The sequence below is a fragment of the Rhinatrema bivittatum genome, chromosome 1, assembly GCF_901001135.1.
Source record: "Rhinatrema bivittatum chromosome 1, aRhiBiv1.1, whole genome shotgun sequence".
NCBI classification, from domain to species: Eukaryota; Metazoa; Chordata; class Amphibia; order Gymnophiona; family Rhinatrematidae; genus Rhinatrema; species Rhinatrema bivittatum.
The window spans coordinates 161,106,583-161,131,593 of NC_042615.1; the positions used below are offsets into that span (position 1 = coordinate 161,106,583).

General features: G+C 41.7%; 1 protein-coding gene across 1 annotated transcript in view; it reads left to right on the plus strand.

Annotated features, from left to right (window-relative positions):
* Positions 1-25,011, plus strand: part of RFC1 (replication factor C subunit 1) — a 311,481-nt gene that overhangs the window by 81,427 nt on the left and 205,043 nt on the right. The window contains exon 6 of the mRNA XM_029605127.1: positions 21,432-21,667. Within this exon, the coding sequence (XP_029460987.1) occupies positions 21,432-21,667 (236 nt within the window). The remainder of the gene's footprint in view (positions 1-21,431; positions 21,668-25,011) is intronic.

Sequence of the window (25,011 nt, forward strand, 5' to 3'; positions counted from 1 at the left end):
TTTAGTCTTTCCTCATGGGGGAGCTGTTCCATTCTCTTTATCATTTTGGTCGCCCTTCTCTATACCTTCTCCATCGCAACTATATCATTTTTGATATGCGGCGACCAGAATTGTACACGGTATTCAAGGTGTGGTCTCACCATGGAGCGATACAGAGGCATTATGAAATTTTCCGTTTTATTAACCATTCCCTTTCTAATAATTCCCAACATTCTGTTTGCTTTTTTGACTGTGTGGGTGTGCATGCAAGAGAGGGACCCTATTTGAGGGATGTGTGTGTGCGAGAGAGTGTGGGAGCCTGTATGAGGGAATGTGTGTATGCATTAGAGAGAGGAAGCATGTGTGTGAGAGGGGGAGGGACAGAGGGGAGCCTGTGTGAGGGGCAGTACTGAGAATGGGGTCAAACTCTGGGACTGGCGATAGAGTGGAAGGGGTTGAGCTTAGAGGTGGAGGGAAGAGATACTTAGCAGGTGGAGGAGTTGGGGCCTGAGAGGGCAAAGTGGCCAGGGTAGTAGGGAGAGCAAGTGGAAGGGACACTCTTACAGTGAATTTCTAGGGAAATTCTGCTCAAAATATTTAAAATTCTGCATCTTTAAGTAATAACTTTTTTCTGTATTAATTTAAAATGTAATTACTTAAAGACTGTCATGTAAATTGTGTTATTTTGACCAATATAAAGTTTGCAGAATTATAAGTTTTTGTGTGCAGAATTTTTAAATATTTTTGCGCGGAATTCCCCCAGGAGTAATCTTGGATGAAGCTGCTAGTCGCATTTGCTCTTCACCCATAGATCTTGACTGCTGTGGGAATTAAGAAAATAGTCATTAACCATATGGAAAATTCCCATTTGGGTTCTTTCAGCACCTTTGCGGATTTACCTGGCATTGCCAATTGTTGCATCTCCTTGAGGCTTGCTTAGTTCCTCGTTTCTTTCTGTTCTAGCTGCTTTGGCCTGTTCCCTCGCTCACGCTTCACAGATTGCTTTCTCTGACCTAGAGAAACATTTGCTGGATCTGGAACACTGGTAAATTTGACTCTTGCATTCTGTCCTTGTGGTCAGAGGATGTAGGGAACTGGTAATGTTGTCTAATGTGTTGAGAACCCTGGAGCCCCAACCTCACTACTGGATGGATGATCTCTTTGCTCATCCTGCTGCAGTATTGCACAGCCAGAAATCTCACAGCTATAGAATGAATGTTAACATCTGACAGAGAGATTTGTTTGCAATTTGTTAGCATTATTTAGGCATCGTTTGGAAGAGTTCTGATCCCATTGGCCCATCATATAATTAGATAAAACAGCTTAGGAGAACTCTTGAAATTTCCATGACCCTGAATGATATGAAATATCATCAATAAACAGGTTCCTAGGGCAGTCTAATACAGCATAGTTAACGTTTTAATCAGAGCTGGGGTTGAAAGTTTCATTATTCCATTATAATTGTATTTCTGTATTTACATTTTTAATCATTGTTAGCCCTCAGATGCTGTGGATCATAGCTGTTTTAACCTGATTTATTACATAGAAACATAGAAATGACGGCAGAAGAAGACCAAACGGCCCATCCAGTCTGCCCAGCAAGCTACGCACTTTATCCATTTTTTTCCCTTTTTCTCTCTCTCACCTGTTACTATTGGCTTCCAGTACCCTCCAGCCCTAATTCCCCTCCACCCCACCACCAATTTAGAGAGCAGCTCCGTATCTGCATCCAAGTGACATCCAGCTCAATTAGGGGTAGCAACCGCTGTAACAAGCGGGCCACACCCTTACCCCATACTCTTACCCACCCCTGTTTTTATTTTGTTGTTTGTTTTTTTATTTTTTTTTTGGAGATAGCAGCCCTCCATCCTTCCGCTCCGTGAAGGTGGAACACTAACTACTGGCCACTGGCATCCCGCTCCGTGAATGCCTCTGTGGCTACTGCCGCTCCGTGCAGTGTTTTGCTGCCTCCACTTTATTCACACCCTCTAGACTTGATGGATCCACAGTGTTTATCCCACGCCCCTTTGAAGTCGTTCACAGTTTAAGACTTCACCACTTCCTCCGGAAGGGCATTCCAGGCATCCACCACCCTTTCCGTGAAGAAATACTTCCTGACATTGGTTCTTAGTCTTCCTCCCTGGAGCCTCAGCTCGTGACCTCTGGGGCTATTAAAAAAAACATCTGATTTGAAAGAGTATATCAAAGGTTATAAAGGTAACGGGATTAGAAAGACTCTGAAACTTGAGGCCTCTCTAGCATCTGACCCTTGTGATACTAAAGATCAGATTTAAGCTTTGAGCAAAACCGTGCAAAAGTCTGGGAGTCTGTGTGCAGAATTTTGACTAAGCACATTTATCCAGTGATTTAATTTCCCGTGATTTCAGGACTGGAAAATAATCCACAGAAAAAATTGTGGAACAAAAATTAGTGCAAAATGTGCTGTGGGTCCTTTTTCTGAAAGTGCTAAATCTAAGAATGCCATTCATTGCTCAGCCGAGTCACCCACAGGAGCAGGGCTGTGGAGGTAGACACGTGCTGGCTTCAGAAGGGAGCCCTGGTCTGTGGTCCGTTACTGGGGACTATGGCTGAGCTGTAGAGAGAGGAGGGCAGGGCACTGGTGGCTGTCTATGAGGGGCCCCATGTATTTTGGACTTTCAGCAGTTTTTCTGCCAGTCAGAAATGGTTGCGGGCAGATTCTGAATGGGGTGACATATTGGGCATGGCAGAAGCAGTCAGGCCAAAATACAAAAGGAGAAACTGAGGCTGTGAGATCTGGCCTTTGATCACGTTTATTTTACAGCAGATGGCAGATTAATAACAACCAAAGTGCTTGAATTGTTGCTTTATATTTTTATTGTTGCTTGCAGCCTTGACCTTTCAATGTGCTGAACTTCCAACACAATCTTAGGGTAATATAAAGCGAGCGGTTTATGCTGCATTTGGAATCTGAAAGGGGTTATATTCCCTTCAGAGCCACCGTTACACTCTGTACTGTCTGGGCCAACAAAGGTTATTTCTTGTAAGTTGGGTGTTTGTTTATTTCAGAAAATAACAGCTCCCCAGAGCTATAAAGCACGAGCTGCTCTTTTGTGAGGGGCTTGCATTGGTACCGTGCCATTCCAGTGACCTACCCAGTGCAGAAGGGTGCTTTAAAAAAAAAAATATAGCAGTGTGTCAGATTTCACACATGTAAACCTGGCTCCGAAGTTTGGCTTAATGTAACTTTTTGGCAGAGTTTGCTTTTCATCGCTTTTCTTATTTTGTAATTTTTAGGAAAACTATTGTTTAGGGGGTGGGTTTCTAGCTTCACTTTGCTACCAGGTTGGCCCTGTTTGGGGCAGAATGCATTGCAAAATGAAATGATCAGGACTTGTTTGTGCTTCCCTTTTACTCAGTAAGTATATTGTATGCAAGGGTAAGTTTGAAATCCATTTGTTGGAAGCCAAGCAGAGATCATGAAGCTCTTAAAGATGGAGCTGGTGAGCCTGCATTATTATTCTATACTAGCGCTAAAGAGTAGTTAAATCACAATCCGCTTGTGATTTAACTACTCTGAATAATTTTGTATCATCTGCAAATTTGATAACCTCACTCGTCGTATTCCTTTCCAGATCATATATATATAGGATAGGAGGCGATGTCCAATTACAAGCTCCGGTCCAATTACACATCCCTGAGGCACTCCACTCTTTACCCTTTTCCACTGAGAAAATTGACCATTTAATCCTACTCTCTAGTTTGTAATCCACGAAAGGACATCGCCTCCTATCCCATGACTTTTTAGTTTTCTTAGAAGTCTCTCATGAGGGACTTTGTCAAACGCTTTCTGAAAATCCAAATACACTACATCTACCAGTTCACCTTTATCCACATGTTTATTAACCTCTTAAAAATGAAGCAGATTTGTTAGGGTAAATCCATGTTGACTGTGTTCCATTAAACCATGTCTTTCTATATGCTCTACGATTCTGATCTTGAGAATAGTTTCCACTATTTTTCCTGGCACTGAAGTCAGGCTCACTGGTCTATAGTTACCCAAATTGCTCCTGGAGCCCTTTTTAAATATTGGGGTTACATTGGCCATCCTCCAGTCTTCAGGTACAATGGATGATTTTAATGATAGGTTACAAATTTTAACTAATAGATCAGAAATTTCATTTTTGAGTTCCTTCAGTACTCTAGGATGCATACCATCCGGTCCAGGTGATTTACCACTCTTTAGTTTGTCAATCTGGCCTACTACATAAGAACATGCCATACTGGGTCAGACCAAGGGTCCATCAAGCCCAGCATCCTGTTTCCAACAGTGGCCAATCCAGGCCATAAGAACCTGGCAAGTACCCAAAAACTAAGTCTATTCCATGTTACCGTTGCTAGTAATAGCGGTGGTTATTATCTAAGTCAACTTAATTAATAGCAGGTAATGGACTTCTCCACCAAGAACTTATCCAATCCTTTTTTAAACACAGCTATACTAACTGTACTAACCACATCCTCTGGCAACAAATTCCAGAGTTTAATTGTGCATTGAGTAAAAAAGAACTTTCTCCGATTAGTTTTAAATGTGCTGTGTGCTAACTTCATGGAGTGCCCCCTAGTCTTTCTATTATCCGAAAGAGTAAAAAACCGATTCGCATCTACCCGTTCTAGACCTCTCATGATTTTAAACACCTCTATCATATCCCCCCTCAGCCGTCTCTTCTCCAAGCTGAAAAGTCCTAACCTCTTTAGTCTTTCCTCATAGGGGAGTTGTTCCATTCCCCTTATCATTTTGGTAGCCCTTCTCTGTACCTTCTCCATCGCAATTATATCTTTTTTGAGATGCGGCGACCAGAATTGTACACAGTATTCAAGGTGCGGTCTCACCATGGAGCGATACAGAGGCATTATGACATTTTCTGTTTTATTCACCATTCCCTTTCTAATAATTCCCAACATTCTGTTTGCTTTTTTGACTGCCGCAGCACACTTAACCGACGATTTCAATGTGTTATCCACTATGACACCTAGATCTCTTTCTTGGGTAGTAGCACCTAATTTGGAACCTAACATTGTGTAACTATATCATGGGTTATTTTTCCCTATATGCATCACCTTGCACTTAGCCACATTAAATTTTATCTGCCATTTTGATGCCCAATTTTCCAACCTCAGAAGGTCTTCCTGCAATTTATCACAATCTGCTTGTGATTTAACTACTCTGAACAGTTTTGTATCATCTGCAAATTTGATTACCTCACTCGTCGTATTTCTTTCCATATCATTTATAATTATATTGAAAAGTAAGGGTCGCAATACAGATCCCTGAGGCACTCCACTGCCCACTCTCTTCCACTGAGAAAATTGTCCATTTAATCCTACTCCCTGTTTCCTGTCTTTTAGCCAGTTTGTAATCCACAAAAGGACATCGCCACCTATCCCATGACTTTTTATTTTTCCTAGAAGCCTCTCATGAGGAACTTTGTCAAATGCCTTCTGAAAATCCAAGTACACTACATGTACCGGTTCACCTTTATCCACATGTTTATTAACGCCTTCAAAAAAGTGAAGCAGATTTGTAGGCAAGACTTGCCTTGGGTAAAGCCATGCTAACTTTGTTCCATTAAACCATGTCTTTCTATATGTTCTGTGGTTTTGATGTTTAGAACACTTTCCACTATTTTTCCTTGCACTGAAATCAGGCTAACCGGTCTGTAGTTTCCCGGATTGCCCCTGGAGCCCTTTTTAAATATGGGGGTTACATTAGCTATCCTCCAATCTTCAGGTACAATGGATGATTTTAATGATAGGTTACAAATTTTTACTAATAGGTCTGAAATTTCATTTTTTAGTTCCTTCAGAACTCTGGGGTGTATACCATCCGGTTCAGGTGATTTACTACTCTTAAGTTTGTCAGTCAGGTCTACCACATCTTCTAGGTTCACCGTGATTTGGTTCAGTCCATCTGAATCATTACCCATGAATACCTTCTCCAGTACGGGTACCTCCCCAACATCCTCTTGAGTAAACACCGAAGCAAAGAAATCATTTAATCTTTCCACGATGGCCTTATCTTCTCTAAGTGCCCCTTTAACCCCTCGATCATCTAATGGTCCAACTGACTCCCTCACAGGCTTTCTGCTTCGGATATATTTTTAAAAGTTTTTACTGTGAGTTTTTGCCTCTACGGCCAACTTCTTTTCAAATTCTCTCTTAGCCAACGTTTATGCATTATCCTATTTTCTTCTGTTGGATTCTTCTTCCAATTTTTGAATGAAGATCTTTTGGCTAAAATAGCTTCTTTCACCTCCTCTTTTAACCATGCCGGTAAATGTTTTGCCTTCTTTCCACCTTTTTTAATGTGTGGAATACATCTGGATTGTGCTTCTTGGATGGTATTTTTTAACAGTGACCACGCCTCTTGCATACTTTTTACTTTTGTAGCTGTTCCTTTCAGTTTTTTTCTAACTATTTTTCTCATTTTATCAAAGTTTCCCTTTTGTAAATTTAGCATGAGAGCCGTGGATTTGCTTACTGTCCCCCTTCCAGTCATTAAATCAAATTTGATCATATTATGATCACTATTTATTTATTTATTTATTTATTTATTTAAGGCTTTTATATACCGACTTTCTTGATACAGATCAAATCAACTCGGTTTACATCGAACGAAGCAGAAACAATAACCAACCATATAACGAGACAGTTTGAAGGAGCATAAAAGTTACATTCTAACAAGGTTGCCTTAACTGCCAAGCGGCCCCACTACCGTTACCTCTCTCACCAAATCCTGTTCTCCACTGAGAATTAGATCTAAAATTGCTCCCTCTCTCGTCTGTTCCTGAACCAATTGCTCCATAAAGCTATCATTTATTCCATCCAGGAACGTTATCTCTCTAGTGTGTCCCGATGATACATTTACCCGGTCAGTATTGGGGTAATTGAAGTCTCCCATTATTACCGCACTACCAATTTGGTTAGCTTCCCTAATTTCTCTTAGCATTTCACTGTCAGTCTCACCATCTTGACCAGGTGGACGGTAGTATACTCCTATCACTATAGTCTTCCCCGACACACAAGGGATTTCTACCCATAAAGATTCAATTGTGCATTTAGTCTCGTGCAGGATGTTTATCCTGTTGGACTCTATGCCATCCCGGACATAAAGCACCACACCGCCTCCTGGGTGCACCTCTCTGTGATTGCGATACAATCTGTACCCCGGTATAGCAGTGTCTCATTGGTTGTCCTCCTTCCACCATGTCTCTGAGATGCCAATTAAGTCTGTCATCATTCACTGCTATACATTCTAATTCTCCCATCTTAGTTCTTAGACTTCTGGCATTAGCATACAAACATTTCAAGGTTTGATTTTTGTTTGTATTTTTATTCTGCTTTTTAATTGATAGGGATAAGTTAGAATTTTTTAGCTCAGGTGAGTTTTTAGTTACAGGCACTTGGACTACTTTTCTTATTATTGGAACCTCACTGTCGGGATGCCGTAATTCTAATGCATCATTAGTATCCTTTGAAGTTACCTTTCTCCAAACCATGCACTGCTGAGTGACTGTTGGCTTTCCCCTTTGTTCTAGTTTAAAAGTTGCTGTATCTCCTTTTTAAAGGTTAGCGCCAGCAGTCTGGTTCCACCCTGGTTAAGGTGGAGCCTATCCCTTCGGAAGAGACTCCCCCTTCCCCAAAAGGTTCCCTAGTTCCTAACAAAACTGAATCTCTCTTCCTTGCACCATCGTCTCATCCACGCCTTGAGACTCTGGAGCTCTGCCTGCTTCTGGTGACCTGTGCGTGGAACAGGGAGCATTTCAGAGAATGCTACCCTGGAGGTTCTGGATTTAAGCTTTCTACCTAAGAGCCTAAATTTGGCTTCCAGAACCTCCCTCCCACATTTTCCTATGTCGTTGGTGCCTACATGTACCACGACAGCCGGCTCCTCCCCAGCACTGTCTAAAATCCTATCTAGGTGATGCGTGAGGTCCGCCACCTTCGCACCAGGTAGGCATGTTACCAGGCGATCCTCACGCCCACCAGCCACCCAGCTGTCTACATTCCTAATAATCGATTCACTAACTATTATGGCCGACCTATCCCTTCCCTCCTGGGCAGTAGGTCTTGGGGAGATATCCTCGGTATGAAAGGAAAATGCATCACCTGGAGAGCAGGTCCTTGCTACAGGATCCTTTCCTGCTACACCAGGTTGATGCTCTCCAATCATGAGACCTTCTTCCTCCAAGGCAGCACCAGGGCTGCCAGTCTGAAGTTGGGACTTGGCTACTATGTCCCTGAAGGTCTCATCTATATACCTCTCTGTCTGTCTCAGCTCCTCCAGATCTGCCACTCTAGCCTCCATTCAGTCTAACTTCAGTTAGTCAGCCAGAGTGACTCACTGCTCTCTTGATTAACAAATGTTGGTACCTATTCAAACCAAATCACACTACATCAACACCTTTCCAAGGTGAGTAACTGAATTGAACTTTTCAACCACTTTACTTAGGTATATACTGCTCCTAGTTCCCGGTTCACAGTGATTTGGTTTAGTTCGTCTGACTCATCACCCTTGAAAACCATCTCCAGAACTGTTATCTCCCCAACATCCTCATTAGTAAACACAGAAGCAAATAATTAATTTAGTCTTTCTGCAATGGCCTTATCTACCCTAAGAGCCCCTTTAACCCCTCAGTCATCTAATGGTCCATCCGGCCCCCTCACAGGTTTCTTGCATCGGATATATTTAAAAAAATTTTATTATGAGTTTTTGCCTCTATGGCCAACTTCATTTCAAATTCTCTCTTCGCCTGTCTTATCAGTGTTTTACACTTAACTTGACAATGCTTATGTTTTATCCTATTTTCTTCAGATGGATCCTTCCAATTTTTGAAGAATGTTTTTTTGTCTAAGATAGCCTCTTTCACCTCACCTTTTAACCATGACTGTAATCGTTTTGCCTTCCTTCCACTTTTATTAATGTGTGGAATACATCTGGATTGTGCTTCTAGGATGGTATTTTTTAACAATGACTCTTGCACATTTTTTACTTTTGTAGCTGCTCCTTTCAGTTTTTTTCTAACTATTTTTCTCATTTTATCGGTTTCCCTTTTGTAAATTTAGCATGAGAGCCGTGGATTTGCTTACTGTCCCCCTTCCAGTCATTAAATCAAATTTGATCATATTATGATCACTATTGCCAAGCGGCCCCACCACCGTTACATCTCTCACCAAATCCTGCGTTCCATTAAGAATTAAATCTAAAATAGCTCCCTCTCTTGTTGGTTCCTGAACCAATTGCTCCATGAAGCAGTCATTTATTACATCCAAGAACTTTGTCTCTAGCAAGTCCTGATGTTACATTTACCCAGTCAATATTGGGGTAATTGAAATATCCCATTATTATTGCACTGCGAAATTGGTTAGCTTCCCTGATTTCTCTTAGCATTTCATCATCTGTCTGACCATTTTGTCCAGGTGGACAGTAGTATACTCCTCTCACTATACTCTTACCAAATACACATGGGATTTCTACCCATATAGATTCTACTGAGCATTTAGTCTCTTGTATGATCTTTATCCTGTTGGACTCTATACCCTCCCGGACATAAAGTGCCACACCCCCACCAAGTTGATCCTCCCTATCATAGCGATATAATTTGTACCCTGATATAGCACTGTTCCATTGGTTATCCTCCTTCCACCAGGTCTCTGTGATGCCAGTTATGTCTATCTCATCATTTACTGCTATACACTCTAACTCTCCCATCTTACTTCTTAGGCTTCTGGCATTGGCATACAGACATTTCAAAGTGTGTTTTTTGTTTGTATTAATAACCTGCTTTTCAGTTGTTATGGATAATTTGGAAATCATTAGCTTTGGTGATTTTTTACATATAGGCACATGGGCTACATTTGCTTTTATTGGAACCAGTTGGTGTAGGTATCACTTAAAGTGACTCTTTGAGGAGAATTAGGCAGAAAAGATTTGAATCATTGTAGAGCAGAACCAGAAATACCTGTATGTTCAAGATTTGAGAGGAGGATTTCATGATTCAAGATATCAAACGTGGCTGAAATGTCTAAAAGTATCAAAATATGGTCCGTATTACTATCGAAGCCTCTGATTATTGTGTCAAAGGATGATATAAGAAGGGATTCGGTGCAATATCCCTTTCTAAAGCCATGTTGATTAGGATGTAAAATATTATTATCATTTATGTAATCTGAGTGTTGTTTGAGTAGAAAGATTCAATAATTTTAGCTATTGAAGGGAGTGTGGCAATAGGACGATAGTTTGAAATGTCTAAAGGGTCCTGATTTCTCTTTTTAGGAATTGGTAAGATTGATGATTGTTTCAGAGTAGATTGAAAAGAGCCTTGAACAAGGGAGGCATTTACTATATCAGATATTGACAGAACAATGTATTCTTTAATGCTTTTTAGTAAATGTCCGGGGCAGGGATTAAAAGGACTGTTAGAAGCTTTGGATTTTGTTAGTATGTGGTGTTGGAATATGCACCTCCACCTTAATACAAATATTGTGAGGCTCATTTTTTACCTTGGCGTGCTACTGATTTTATTTAAGCCGCCATGTGCTGAATCTGTGCAGAAGTGTCCGGTAATTTTTTCCATTCAGTCCTGTATATAATCCAAGTTCATTTCCCAATCTGCTCTGTTTTGTTTGTGATAGGTGACAAAGCAACAGTGTGGTGAGGATGTCCGTGTATTGCATGGTTAACTACAGGTAGATTCTCTAGTCTGGGTGTCATAGGTTAGGATCTGTGCCTGTTTTTTCCTGGTTCCATAAATGTGCATATAAAAGAAAATTGCAAGAGGAAGGCAGGTGAAAGGAAACAAGTCAAACATGTCTTCAGACTGCAGAGTGTGATTTGCTAAAATCACTGTGCAGAAAACATTGCAAACTGGAGATATCCTTCTGTTACATATGATCTGGAGGTTTGCCATAAACGTAAGGAAAACAGTGTCCTTGATTAGTGAAGCATTGAGCTGACTGTCTGCTTGGCTCTTCAGCTGATGTGACGATGTCACAGTGGGGGCTGACACTGGCCTTGGTTGCCCTTTATCAGACCTGGTTGCTAAGGGACAATAAATCTTCCCATTTCCAGCCCTGGAAGGATGAAAGTCAGAGGTGAGGGGGATGTGAGATGGAGGGGTTAGAAAGAGATGACAGATATCAGACAGGAGATGGAAGGTGAAAGACACATTGTATAGGGTACACCTAGTACAGTGTTAAAATGTTTTTTTTTCCTCTCTGCAAAATGGGCATGAGGCAGGACGTCCTTCCCCCAAACGCCTGCGTTCCAGACCAAGGTTGCCAAATCCTGGGCCTTAAGGATGGGTCTGATTTTCAGGTCAGTGGCGATGAATGTTCATCTATTGGTAATTTATACATTTTGGATCTCCTGAAAACCCTCTGAGACTTGAGTTTGTCACCCCTGCTCTGGGCGATGGCTGTGATGAAGAGGCAGGGTGGAATTGTCTGCTTCGGGAGCAGGGATGAATTGGTACATGAGAGAAACATGTAATTGGAAAGTTCTGTTTAAGGAATGCCTTTGTTTCCTGACTCTTTTAGTTTTATTATACTGCGCTGTCAGTTCTTTTTTATTATTTTATATTAAGGCGATGCTAAGGTACAGGCGATGCCAAATCTTGGAAGTAACATTTCAGAACCTGTAGCTGTCTGATTCTTTCATGAAAAGGGTTTCATGTTTGTAGCCCAAAGTTTACTCTCAGTTTTCAGGCCTTTTCTATCTATCCTTAAAGCAGCAGTAATATTCAGCAGTTAAAGTCATTGGTTTCCCTCAGTTGAGTTCAGATTTTTATTCCATTCTTGAAAAGATATTTGTGTGTAACGTTTTGGAAACTTCCTGCTCCCTAGCCACTCCCAGCATTTTATCTGTAAGTAAATTAGGGTGCCACTGTGTGATCTTCATCAGCACCTTGTGCATGTGTAAAGCAGGAATAACTAAAGAGTGGGCTCCAAGAAGATTTTTTTTAAAACAGGAAGGGTGGCCATAATAAAAGGTCCGCCCTGTTATTCCAAAAAAATGTGTGAAACATAAGAAAAAATGTTGTGGTAAAAGAGAGGGACAGTCTTAGAGTTAGACCAAAGGAAATGAAAAAAACAGCCTAGATATGGAATTTTACAGAGTGCATAGGACTCCTGGTTACAGGTATTTAAATTCTGCTGGGGGGCAGTGCCTGACTTTTAAGCATAAAATTAAGTAGAAAAATAGATTTTTTCATGATGCTAGAATGTGTCAATTGAGGAAAAACAATGGGGCTCGTGATTTCTGCCTTTTTGTGCCCAAGGAATCAGGAAGAGTGATGCAGTGGTGTTCCTTGACTGACTCAAGAAAGGTGGTTAATTTTTTTTTTTTAATCTGTTTTCCACTTAACTTTGTACAGGACAGGAGTGGCTCTCAGGTGGACCTCCTCACCTTATTAAAGATTGCAGAGCCCTCTGAAGTAAGAACTTAGAATGACCCAGGTAGCAGTGTTGATCCCTGTAGTTTGCCTCCTGTTTGGAGGGGGGGGGAGGTCAGGTGGCTGCTGCTACTTTGATGGCCCCTGCCAGGTACAAAGAGCGGTGCTGAGGGATTAATTTGGAGAAGATGTCTTTCTGGGCTGGTAAGCATTCTTGATGCTGCTTGGGCATCAGCTGGGGCAGAAAAGGAAGATTTTATTTTTTGCTTGTACGTATTCATTTTTCAGGACATGCATTTTCCATTTCAAACAGTGTAGAGCAATGAGCTGACATTGCATCATAGCTACAGAGATCTGGCCCTTGAGGGTTGCAAATGGGTCTGATTTTCAGGGTAAGCAGTCTGTGTAAATTAACCTGGTTTTCAGCCCAAATGTATGCACATAGGTCTGCTGTAGAGATCCTGAACACTAGTCCTGTTTGTGGCCCTCGCGACCCGGATTTGTGCACCTCTGCATTGCATCATATCTTTGTTGTCCACCTGTTGTTCCTGCTATTGATCTTTTGTTAAAAGTATCTTGTTAAAGATATTTAAATGCTTACTGTCCCATGAAGTTCTAGATTTGCCTGTCCTAGGATCTCATCTCCATGAGAAAGGAAGACATCTTATGGGGAAATTGTCTGGTAGCCCTGTCGCCATTAAGAAAGTGCTCCCAAATCATGAGAAATACTGAAGAATTGTGTGCATAGTATAAACTTTTGACAAACCTGCGAATAGTAGCTTTAGCTTAAAGAAAAACTGAGGTTTCTTGGATATTTAGCTCTGTTTTCTACATCCAACTCTCGGTACAAAATTTACCATGGAGAAAGAAGAGATCTTACTGGAAATGTGCAATATTTTTCTGTAAAATGGACATTAGTTTGTAAATTGTATTTACAGAGCAGGCAGGATATTGAAATGCCACGGATTGTAAGCCTAGGAGATGCTGTGGCTGTATCTCTGTGATGAATTTTGCCTGCGTATGCGTTAATTAGTACCAGATGACGTGATTCTTAAAGAGGACATAGAAAGTGATGAAAGAAGCAATCTCCAGGCCCATCTCTTCATTTTATCTGTCTACTGCAGTTATGCAGCTCTCTCTGGATCTCCAGCTTTACCCTTGCTCTCCCATCACTGAGGATCTTGTGTGCTTGTCCCTTTGCTGACTTGAAATCTGAACTCAGAGATGTCCCTGAGGTCTGTCTATTTCCTAAGCAAGCACCAGCAGATGAGCACAGGCTGAACATGTTAAAACAGTGCTTGTCAAACCTTTCCCTCCCCCCACCCCCCCCTCGGGAGCCAATGGAAGAAAAGCGATTAAGCCACACGACCTATATAATATCTTCTGCCTTGAATTTTCATAAAAGAATTATGAATGGTAATAATTGCTATCTATAAAAATGTAATATAAAGTAGTAACTAAATTAGACATTGATATTACTTGCAATCTCTCTCTCTCCTCCTCCCTCCACTCTCCATTGCTCACCCTGTCACCCCTTTCACCAACCTCCACTACTCACTCTCATTCCCCAGTCCCCTTTGCTTACTCTGTCATCCTCCTCCCACTCCCATTTCTTGCTCTCACACCCCTCCTCCCTTTATAGTTGCTCACTTTCACTAGCGCTCCTGCAGACTTTTGATTCCATGCAACTCTGTTTCTTTGAGTCACGTGGTGCCTGTATGCCTAAATCTCTTAGGGGCGGATTTTAAGAGCCCTGCTCGCATAAATCCGCCCGGATTTACGCGAGCAGGGCCTTGCGCGCCGGTGCGCCTATGTTCCATAGGCGCACCGGCGCGCGCAGAGCCCCGGGACTCGCGTAAGTCCCGGGGTTTTTCGAGGGGGGCGTGTCGGGGGTGGGGCCGATCGGCGCAGCGTTTTGGGGGCGGGCCCAGGGGCGTGGTTTCGGTCTGGGGGCGTGGCCGCGCCCTCCGGAACCGCCCCCAGGTCGCGTCTCGGCGCGCTAGCGGCCCGCTGGCGCGCGGGGATTTACATCTCCCTCTGGGAGGCGTAAATCCCCCGACAAAGGTAGGGGGGGGTTTAGATAGGGCCGGGGGGGTGGGTTAGATAGAGGAAGGGAGGGGAAGGTGAAGGGAGGGCGAAAGCGAGTTCCCTCCGAGGCCGCTCCGATTTCGGAGCGGCCTTGGAGGGAACGGCAGCAGGCTGCGCGGCTCGGCGCGCGCCGGCTACACGAAATCGGCAGCCTTGCGCGCGCCGATCCAGGATTTTAGCAGTTACGCGCGGCTACGCGCGTATCTGCTAAAATCCAGCATACTTTTGTTTGCGCCTGATGCGCCAACAAAAGTACGCGAAGGCGCTCTTTTTTAAAATCTACCCCTTAGTGATCTTCACTTAGTGATCTTCATGTAACGCCTTATCAGCGACTGTTTTGTTTTATGGAAACCGACCTGATTCGATATGTCTATCGAGAATGTCGGTATATAAAAATTCTAAATAAATAAAAAAATAAGAACAGGGTGGGAGTCTGTGTACTCTGTGGCTCAGTCTTGTAAGTTCAGCAAACTGCAGCAAGAGGGAGCAGGGAGTACACCCAAACATACAGGTCAATACAGTAAATGTTGTGGGAGAGCGGGCGAGTGCCCGCTCTCCCGGTGCGCGCACAGGCCACTCTCCTGTGCGCGCGATTCAGGGGGGACAAACATGCAAATTAGGGCCCGCGGTAAAAAGAGGCGCTAGGGACACTAGTGCGTCCCTAGCGCCTCTTTTTTGATGGAAGCGGCGGCTGCCAGCGAGTTTGACAGCCGATGCTCAATTTTGCCGGTGTCGGTTCTCAAACCCGCTGATAACCACGGGTTCGGAAACTGGACACCGGCAAAATTGAGCGTCCGGTTTTCAACCTGTGAGCTGCCGGCCGATTTAAAACATTTTTTTAAAAATTATTTTAAACTTTTAGGACCTCTGACTTAATATTGCCATGATATTAAGTCGGAGGGTGTACAGAAAAGCAGTTTTTATTGCTTTTCTGTACACTTCCCCGGTGCCGGCAGAAATTAATGCCTACCTTTTGGGTAGGCGCTAATTTCTGAAAGTAAAATGTGCGACTTGGCTGCACATTTTACTTACTGAATCGCTTGGGAATGACTAATAGGGCCATCAACATGCATTTGCATGTTGCGGGCGCTATTAGTTTTGGGGGGGGTTGGACGCGCATTTTCGACGTGCTATTACCCCTTACTGAATAAGGGGTAGAGCTAGCGCGTCGAAAACGCGCGTCCAAACACAGGACTGTATTGGCCTGATACATAGAAAGACAAAGTCAGGGGGGTAGTCCACTGATAGATCACAGCGTGAGAACGTTTTTATTAAAAAATAGGCAAGGTGTTAAACTGAGAAAACATCTGATGGATTATAGTTGCCAGTTCATACAAATAGGATCAAGATCCCAAATTCTGAAATGTGCTGTGTTTCGCAGCAGTGTTGTTTCAAAAGGTGTAACTATTTTTCAATAAGAAAACAAGTAGAAAAAACCCTCTTGGCTCTGTCTTTCAAGCTTGTAAGAGCAACGTGGAATCAAATTACGGCACACACTGTGCTTCCTCCAAAGCCTGCAAAATAGCCAGAATAACAGGCCAATACAATAAAATGCACGATAAAACAGGCACTCTTACTGAGCCACCTCTCCTGGGCGCCCGGTGCTATATTTAAATGAGCTGGTGCATTAAAATGGATGCACTAGGGAGAAATTGTACATCCCTAGAGCACAAATGCATTGGGCGCCCAGGAGACATGGCTGTGCGCTTACATATTGCTACTGGCGCTTAAGAAAAAATTAATATAATGGATTGATTTCAGAAAAAGAATTTTCTGGACACGCAATATATAAGCACAATAGCAAATGACAAAATTGGCCTGGAGCGTGTATATTGTGTGTCCAGAAATTTTTTTTTGTAATTGATCCATTTCATTAATTCTTTATTGTTAATCACCAAAAGCTGTAAATCTACTATTCTCAGTGGTTGATCCTCTGTGGAGGAACGACAGAGAACTGTATTTTGGATTTTTTCGTAAGTGGAATGACTTAACGCCAGCTCTGGGGCTGGCGTTAAATTTCCCGTGTTAAAAAATGTGCGTTGGGTGCCTGGGGATTTACTGCATCAAGGGGTAATAGCGAATACTCTCATGTACATGGAATTTACATGTGATGAACGCTACGAGCTACGCACTTGTTTGGGTGCGTGTTTTGGATGTGCTAATCCCCTTATTGCATCATGCGCGTCCAACCGCTCGTTAACCTGTGTACTAGGCTTGGCGTACTTTATTCCATTGGCCCCTAAATTTGGGGCAAAGAATAGGGCTGCGATCCAGTAATGGATTTATGGAAACATCAACATCCAGGGCAGTGACTGCTGAGTGGAGCAGCGTGACACCAAGCTCTTTGAGCTAATATATATAAATAGAGAGAGAGATTTTGGTTTTTTATTTAGACATTTTCCATAACTTTGTATGTAAGACTTCCAGTTCTCTGTGACAGCTCAAGGGTAGATTCTGCAGCAGGGCCTAGACTTGGTGGATATTTGTATTGAAAAATCAACTTTTAAATATTGTTTTAAAAATTAGAATAAAACATTTACCAAAATGTTTATCTGAATAATTTTATTTGATTTTTCATTTTTCTGTCTATTTGCTTTTTCTCCCCTTTCTTTCTCTAGCCATCACTCTCTTTTCTTGCTTCACCCTCTCACTGCAACCTTTCTCCCTTCACCAAGCTGCCTCTTTTCCTGTTGCCTGCTTCTGCACCCGTAGTCTATTCTCTTATCTCTATTCTCTGTCCACTGTACTTCAAGGCTATCCTTCCCCTCTTCCTGTCTCTCCTTTCCTTCCTCTTTTCCTCTCCCTTCCCTCCAGCGTCTTGTCCTTTCTTCTCTGGTTCCCTTATTCCTCTTTCCCATCCAGTTTCAGTTCATTATCCCCCCTGACTCCCACATACACAAATGGGACGGATACTAACACCTCTTGCCCTGCCTCCTCCACCAAACCCACTGCTGCCAAATCCCCACTGCAGGAGTTACTGCTGCTATAACTGCTGCTATTAATGTCTGGCTACCACGTGACCAATGCTTCCTGTTAGCCCCGCTGTGCTGTGGTACCGTTGCCTCTTGTGCTCAGAGGTTGTGTTGGCACCATATGGCTCACAGAAAACAGAGTCCACGCAGTGGACAATGACGATTAAAATTGCTGCTGCGGAGTGGAGTCATCAGCAGCCTGAGATGGGGGAAAGGCCGATGGCATGGGCAGGGCTGAAGAAAGAGGGGTTTGTGGTCAGCTGGAGGACAGAGAGATAACAGTGGTAGCGGTGGGTTTGGGAGGTGGTGTGGCCAGCACGATTAGGGATAGGCGTGGCAGCAGTGGAGGTGCAGACTAGCATGCAGGGAAGCCGTGGAGTGGTGACAGCCAGCTGTGATTCCGCAGCTGGGGCTAAGTTCTGTGGCAGTTGCTACAGCCATGGAATTGCAGCAAACAAGTTGGTCTGTGTGTGTTTATCTAGTTGGTACTTTTTCATTACTTGTTGTCCATGCCTGTCCCAGTTTTTCTTATTGTGGGGGTCTTTGGCTTCATGTCTATAAAACTGTATTGAGAATTTTATTGTATGTATTTAAAAGGTTTTATAATCAATGCATTTTTGCATATTTTTTAGCTGTTTAAATCTTTTTTTTCGTTTTTGTGGCTGAATGGTCCTTGCTTTGGATTTTTTTTTTTTTTTTTGCTTATCTAATCAAGAAAGAAAATTATACAAAACTGGCAAGTCCATTATTCTGGTACAATTTTGAAAAAAGCTATCTTTTGCCCCAGACTTCAGTTTCCTGTAAGAACATGTGCAAGGAGCCCAGTTTTTACCTCCCCCCCCCCCAAATATTTTCCCTTCAGTGTGAGCACAGTTCACCATGGCCCTCTGTTTCTGTCACACAGCCACTTACTATCGTTGGACCTACCCTCAGTCAGGCTGCTTAGCCTGAACCTCCCCTGTGGAGCACGGAGCGAGGACTCGCTGAAATCTAAGAGGGCAGTATTGAAAGCCAGTTTGGAAACGGGCTCTTTGATTACTGCTTACCCTCAGTATGGGTAAAATGGCATGCGCTGTTGAATGACTTGCATAATTTTTTCTGCACAGTTTAGAGGCCTTTCCAAGGGCGAGGCTAGGTTGGGGGAGGAACCAACGTGTGTAGTTTTGGATTTTCAGTATTACTTGCTTTGTTTTTGCCAGAAAAAGCTTCTACAAAGAAAGCAGGTGTAAATGTCTGTGGGTACTTTTTTCATAGGCATAGCTTTGTGTTGGTTATGGCTGCAAAGCCTGTGGGTGAAAGTCACAGGCAGTTTTGATTATTGCCCTCTTATTAGACTGCAACCAGCACCCCCCCCTCTCTCTCTCTAATCTAATTCCCTAGTCACTTAATCAAATAAGACTTTTCTTTTTTTGTAGGACTTCCCATAGTTAATCCTTTGGTCCTCTGATCCTTTGGATTCCAGATATTCCACCACCCTTCCTCTTTAGCAGTGATCCCATTCATTCCCCCCTCTAGGTCAGGTGCACCAGCTTTTTTGCTTTTCCTACACTACATCTGCCCTTCTCCAGTCATCATTCCAGCGAATGGCTTGAACAGTGGCACTTCCAGCAGTTCTGAGTTCCCTTATCTTGGGATTCATCCTAGAGGGCCGCTTTCTTTTGCCTGGTTTCTGTTTTGCTGGTCCTTGCCACACTCTTTCTTCCATAAATGGACTGGGGGGCTACCTCTGATCCGTTTGCACTCCTGCCACCTCCCTGCAGTTGTTCACCAATCATCTCTTCAGTGAATACCATACAAAAAATATTTGTTCATTACGTCCGCTTTTTCCTAATCCCTTCTGTTCATTCTTCCTGCTCACCTTTCAGAACATTTTGTGTTTGTGCAGAAGCAGCTGAAAGGGGTGGCATGTCAAAAATGAGTTGTGGCTGAATTGTTGGTTATAGAGAAATAGGCATGGATGGGGCTGGCTCCTCTTTGTTCCATGGTGTAACTTAAGAGCATGAGAAGTAAAGCACATTAGTGCAGGGCAACAGGATGTATGTTCTTGCCCAGTAGATTTCTATTTTTTTCCCTTTCTGACGCATCACTTCGCAAGCAAAACAGCGGACAAAAAAGTAAACATTACTCAACCAGCTGCTTAGCGCATCAGTGTCAGGAACCATGCAGAATTCATCCCTTCTGAGTTTAATGAGGAGCAGGAACACGATATCTAACCTGTCACGTTGTTATGGTACAGCAGCCCTTTTTAGGTGAAAGTTGAAGAATATATAGGGCAAACTCCCACAAACCTTTCTTCTTATAGAAAGGGTTCAGTTTGGCTGCAAATCTTTTTATCTATGTTTTTAATATGCTGAAAGCTCTCTTTTTCTAGTGGTCATTCCTTTTTCATTCTTGCACTGCACACCTGCTGGGACTGGGAAGGGTTTTGCAGCAGACGTAGAAATCCATTGTGGACCAATATCAGATGCAGATGATGTATACCAGAAACAATCTGTGCTTAAGGCATATTTATGTTTATTAAGCATTTATAGGATGCTCATAGCAAGGCCCTGGACCACATAAAAATATACATTCATAATAAAATACATGCAAACATGCAACAAAAATGCATCTAAAATATAAGAATAGATAAAATTGTCAAAAAATAAAATACTGAATTAAAAATTCCAACACCAGGCATTGCATTATCCAAAAGCTTGCTTGAAAAAGAAATGACTTTGTACAAGTTGTGATACGAAGGTTCTTGAACCAGGAGTTCCATAACAGCAACAAAGAAAGCGCACACTGGCATTTTAGCAAGATGCGCTTGCCCCACTTGAAGGCACATCCAGTAAGCCACGTTGAGAGGAATGCAGTGAACATGTCAGATTGTAGACCTTCAGCATTTATGCACAGAAAACATGATTTGTGCACATCGTTGTGTGCAGAACATGATTTGTGCCACAAAACATGAGTTAGGAGCACAAAAATTGTACTCCTAACTCAAGTTTAGTTTATTCATACTTTTGTTTTACCACCTTTAACATTAAAGCGGTTTCCAAATTTAAAGCAAGAATTACAAAAGGGAAACAAGTTATCAAAATGCATGCTAAAAATTGGTTTATTACAGAATATCATATTAAGAGGTTTACTAGAACATGATACAATATATGAAATACAACATAGCAATACTGTACAATAAAATATGGGTTAACGGTCTAATTTATAAAACTAAAGAGTAAAGCTAAAAGCTCTCAAGGACTATACTAGCTACAATTAATAAACTACTGGTAAGAAACTTTTATAAAACATTAAATCTCCCACTAAAAACTCTTTAATTGTCTAAGGATACCCTAGTAGCAATAATGAGATTTATATAGCATCAAATGCTTCATTGTAAAACCATGCCTTCATTTAATTCTAAAATTATAAGTAATTTTTCTTTTTTCACAAATGAAGGGGGAACATATTCCAGAGTGATGGTGCAACATAGGAAAAGGCAGATTTCCAAATCAGTTCTAGACTATTGTTGTAGTTGATGAAATAGCAAGAAGATCTTGTTGCAACAACTGCAGTATTCGAGTAGGTCTATAAGGGAGCAGTTAGTCTGCAAGAAATTGTGGATGGCCTCTTTAGATTCATTCTAAATACTTAAAGTTAACATTTTTGAATTATGTTCTGTATGCTGCAGGCAGCTAATGAAGTTCCTAATTTGAGTTAGGAGCTCAACATTTATGTTCCTGTCTCATGTTTTGCACAGAAATCATGGCTTTATGCTTATTATATCAGTCCTAGAAAGTATTGAAGATCCATTAAATTCTGTTTAGAGTACATTTTCCGAGAGAGTTAATTAGCAAATTCACATTTGTTTTTATTTTTAGTGGCCTTGACACTCCTTATTTAAAACATGAGTAGAATTTGTCGTGCACTCTTTGTTTTAATATGAAGTTTGCTAGAAATGTAACTGTGTCTTTTCTGTATTAAGATGATGAAGATGATTTTATTCAAAAGAAGAAATCCCAGAAACCCAAAGAGAATGGAACCTCCATGGGCAGTTGCACAATAGCATCGGGAGGAGGATTACAGGCAGAGACAAAGACACAGGTTAAAACAAAGCCACCTTCTCCAGTTAAACTAACTCCCACATCTGCGCTTGACTACTTCGGAACTGGCAGCGTTCACAGGTCGGACAAGAAACTGGTGGCTACCAAAAGAAAAATAGTAAGTATTGAGAGACTGAGAGAAAAATGAAAAGGGGAGGGGAGTCTTCTAGGTTTCCGTGACTTGCTTGTCATTGAAGAGGACTAAAGTCAGTTAGTTCTGATGAAGAAGGTCAATATTACTTCACCATTTTTCTTTTCTGGACTCACTTAAGAGCCAAGAAAAAAATCATGGGACCTACCTCCAAATCATAATACTACTATTCTCCCTTCCCCTTCCCATAATCTTGTGCTCCTAATATTTTGAAACTACACTTTGGAAAGGCCTAGCAATGTAAGTTTAGACAGTACCAACATACTGCAGCTTTTAATCACCCTTAAGAATTCCACCAAAAAGCAGCACTCCTCCCTGACACACAATGGCCAACTTTTTTTCTCACTTTTATTTATTTTTAATTTGCTCCTTTTGTTTCTCCATGGAGAAGCAAGGCTATATCACACACACAAGTGAATGATGCCATCCAACAGTGCCGAATGCAGATGTGCTCTCTCAGGGCTCAGAAAGACCTAGAAGTCTTTACTGAGCATGTGCAAGTGTTGTGGCACAGCTGCCTCTGCATGAGTTTCCCCAGTTTTTTGTCTTCTGCTCAAGCTAAAGAACATGTTACTCTCTGTCTTGTCGTTTGTTTTTTCCATTTGTTTCTTTTATTTTTAGTAATCTTTTGTTAGAATTGTTTTTCAAGTTTCCAGAAAAAAAAGTTAAAAATTAGTAAGTAGAGCATTTCTTCTCTTTGTTTTCACCCAAAACGTCCTCTAGACACAGATCCATTATAGCATACTATGTAAATATTCACTGTAAATGCGTTTTACTATGTAAATATTCCTGTCCCTTTCTCTCTTTTCCTCCTATCCCAGTTGTCAACTTCCTTGTTCATTGTAACTATTATTTTCCGCACCAGTTCAATACCTCTAGTTCTATGTTCAATGCCCGACTTGTTAAATGTAAACCGACTTGATGCAACCCCTGGTCGTGAAAGCCGGTATAGAAAATAATAAAATAAATAAATAAATAAAATAAAATGTCAGGAAAAGGGCCCTTCCAAGTGCTGCTCTAAATGTAATTTCAAGATGTCCAGCATGGATTTTTGCAACCACTATCTCCATTGTCTTAGGCCATCACACAGTGTTTCCAACTGCACAGCAAATGGTCGAATGTCTCCTTGTGCCCTGTTGTACAAGAACCTAAAACTGATGCATATTTTTAGTTTGCCTTCTCTGGAGAAGATATAGAAGATCACAGGTGCAAAATCAGATAGTTCCCATGCTAAACCTTCTTCAGTCCAGAAGATGGTGCTGTCAACCTCTAGTATAATATAGTCTTCGAAGCTGTCTGACAGCAAACTCTTGACACCATCTACCAGCAAGGCCTCAGTGCAAGAGTTTTCCCCCCTTTGATCTGCTTCTGTGTCGAAAACTCTATGGTGCAGTTTTTTCAGCAGAGAGAAGGTCCCCACACACCTTTATAGGACAAAGAATTACCACCAGTGCTAGTTCCTGATTCTGATTCTTTATCTGTAATAATTCTAACTTCTGTTCCCACTCACATCTTTTTTTATACAAAAAATGTGGATGGAATTAGTTCATAAGATATTTTAAACTACTCCTTTACTGTTAAGATAAATACCATTCTGGAATCATTATCAGAACAGATAGTCAATTGTCAATTCCTTTGTATCAAATTCAGCAGGAATTAGCAGAAGTGAAGTCACAAAGCTCAGTTTCTTAAAAGGAAAAACCAACCTTAGAGAAACCTGCAGATGTCTGATTCTCAGAGGATGAGTCAACAGGGTTACCCTCCAAAATTTCTCCTTAGTTAGCTAGGAGTATGTTTGTTCCTGAGAATATGATTTTTCTCTGTCAATAAGCAGAACTGAATTAGCCATGACATGTGATAATGTAAACTCGTGGCACCAAGCTTTTGCTCTACAGAGCATGCAGGAATTCCTATGCAGGCATCCTATGAGCCCCTTCAGTCTTTTGTTTTTTGTCAAAGCACCAGCTTGTCTCTCTATATTTTTTCTTTAATTTTCTCTAAAATTCTTAATATCTTTTTCCTCAGTTACCTCACTGCCTCAGCATCCCCCAAACAACACTTTTCAATGCTACTTAAAAAAAAAATATTTTCTTTAGGATTTCCAGAAAGAAAAGCCAATAGTGAGCGGCTTTAAAGACTGTATATGTGGTAGAAAAATGTCCATTACTGATGGATATGAAGTTTGTTACCACTGACTTGGATCGAACCATGACCAGGCCAACTGTTAACCTCTGTTGCTAGATATTCCTGTGTTCCCTAAAGTCAAGGGCCTAGAAAATGGAGGAACTGCAGAAGTCTCTCAGAAGCCATTGTCAGTCTTCTTCCTAAAGTGCAGTTTTGTCTGCCTCCGTGGTAGGGAATTGTATAAGTGCTCCTCCAAAATATCTCCTCCTTCAGTGGAGCAAGCCGAGTCTTTGGGATTGTGTAAACATAAAAAGTCAACAAATGCATTGAAGAAAAACTTCACTTGGTGGAGTTGTTAGTGGAGTCAGCGCCGAAAAACACTATCGGCATTGCTAACATACTCGGACACCATTGACATATCCGAGCACCATTGTTCGGTGCATTGACCCACAGCACATGGTGCACTGGCATCGTTGATACATAAATCCTTGACACATTTGGCACATTCAATGCATCAAGCCCCAAAGCACAAAATGCATCATACCTAGTCACCATTGACAATTAGACCATCAAAACAGGCTGCTTCATCATCGATGTATCATGCAGAAGTGCTTCCATCACAGCTGTATGCTGACATGCTCACAATTTTTGACAGGGGCAAAAAGGGATATGCTTTACCTGCCCACACCAATTACCAGAGGACTTTTACTAACAAAGTTGCTGGCCCAAGGATTATGTCTAGAGTCTGCAGACCACATTTGTTCTCTTGTACCTCTCACATCTAACTGGGCCCCAACACAAATGCTGCGGAGCCCAGAAGATGTGAAAGATTCCATTCTGGTATTAGACAAGGATGTTCCACTACTCATGGACATATCAGCCCTTAGACCAAGTGGTGGAGTTGTTGAAGGATTTTGGGGTTTTTTTTTTTTTTTAATTGACAGTTTTTATTGAGATCACCAAAAATGCAACAATAACAAATCAAATCACTTACATTCATTCCTTCAAACCTTATACAATGAACTTTCCTCAAATCCACCAGAATAACCAATACAAACATTACTATTTTAAGTAGATCTAATTTTTCCCCCCAGACTCCCCCTCCTTCCCCCTCGCAGAAAATAATAAGGATAATCCAATTTTCACCTAATAATTGTTCCCTTAAGTCGTCCAATAATAATCTTTTT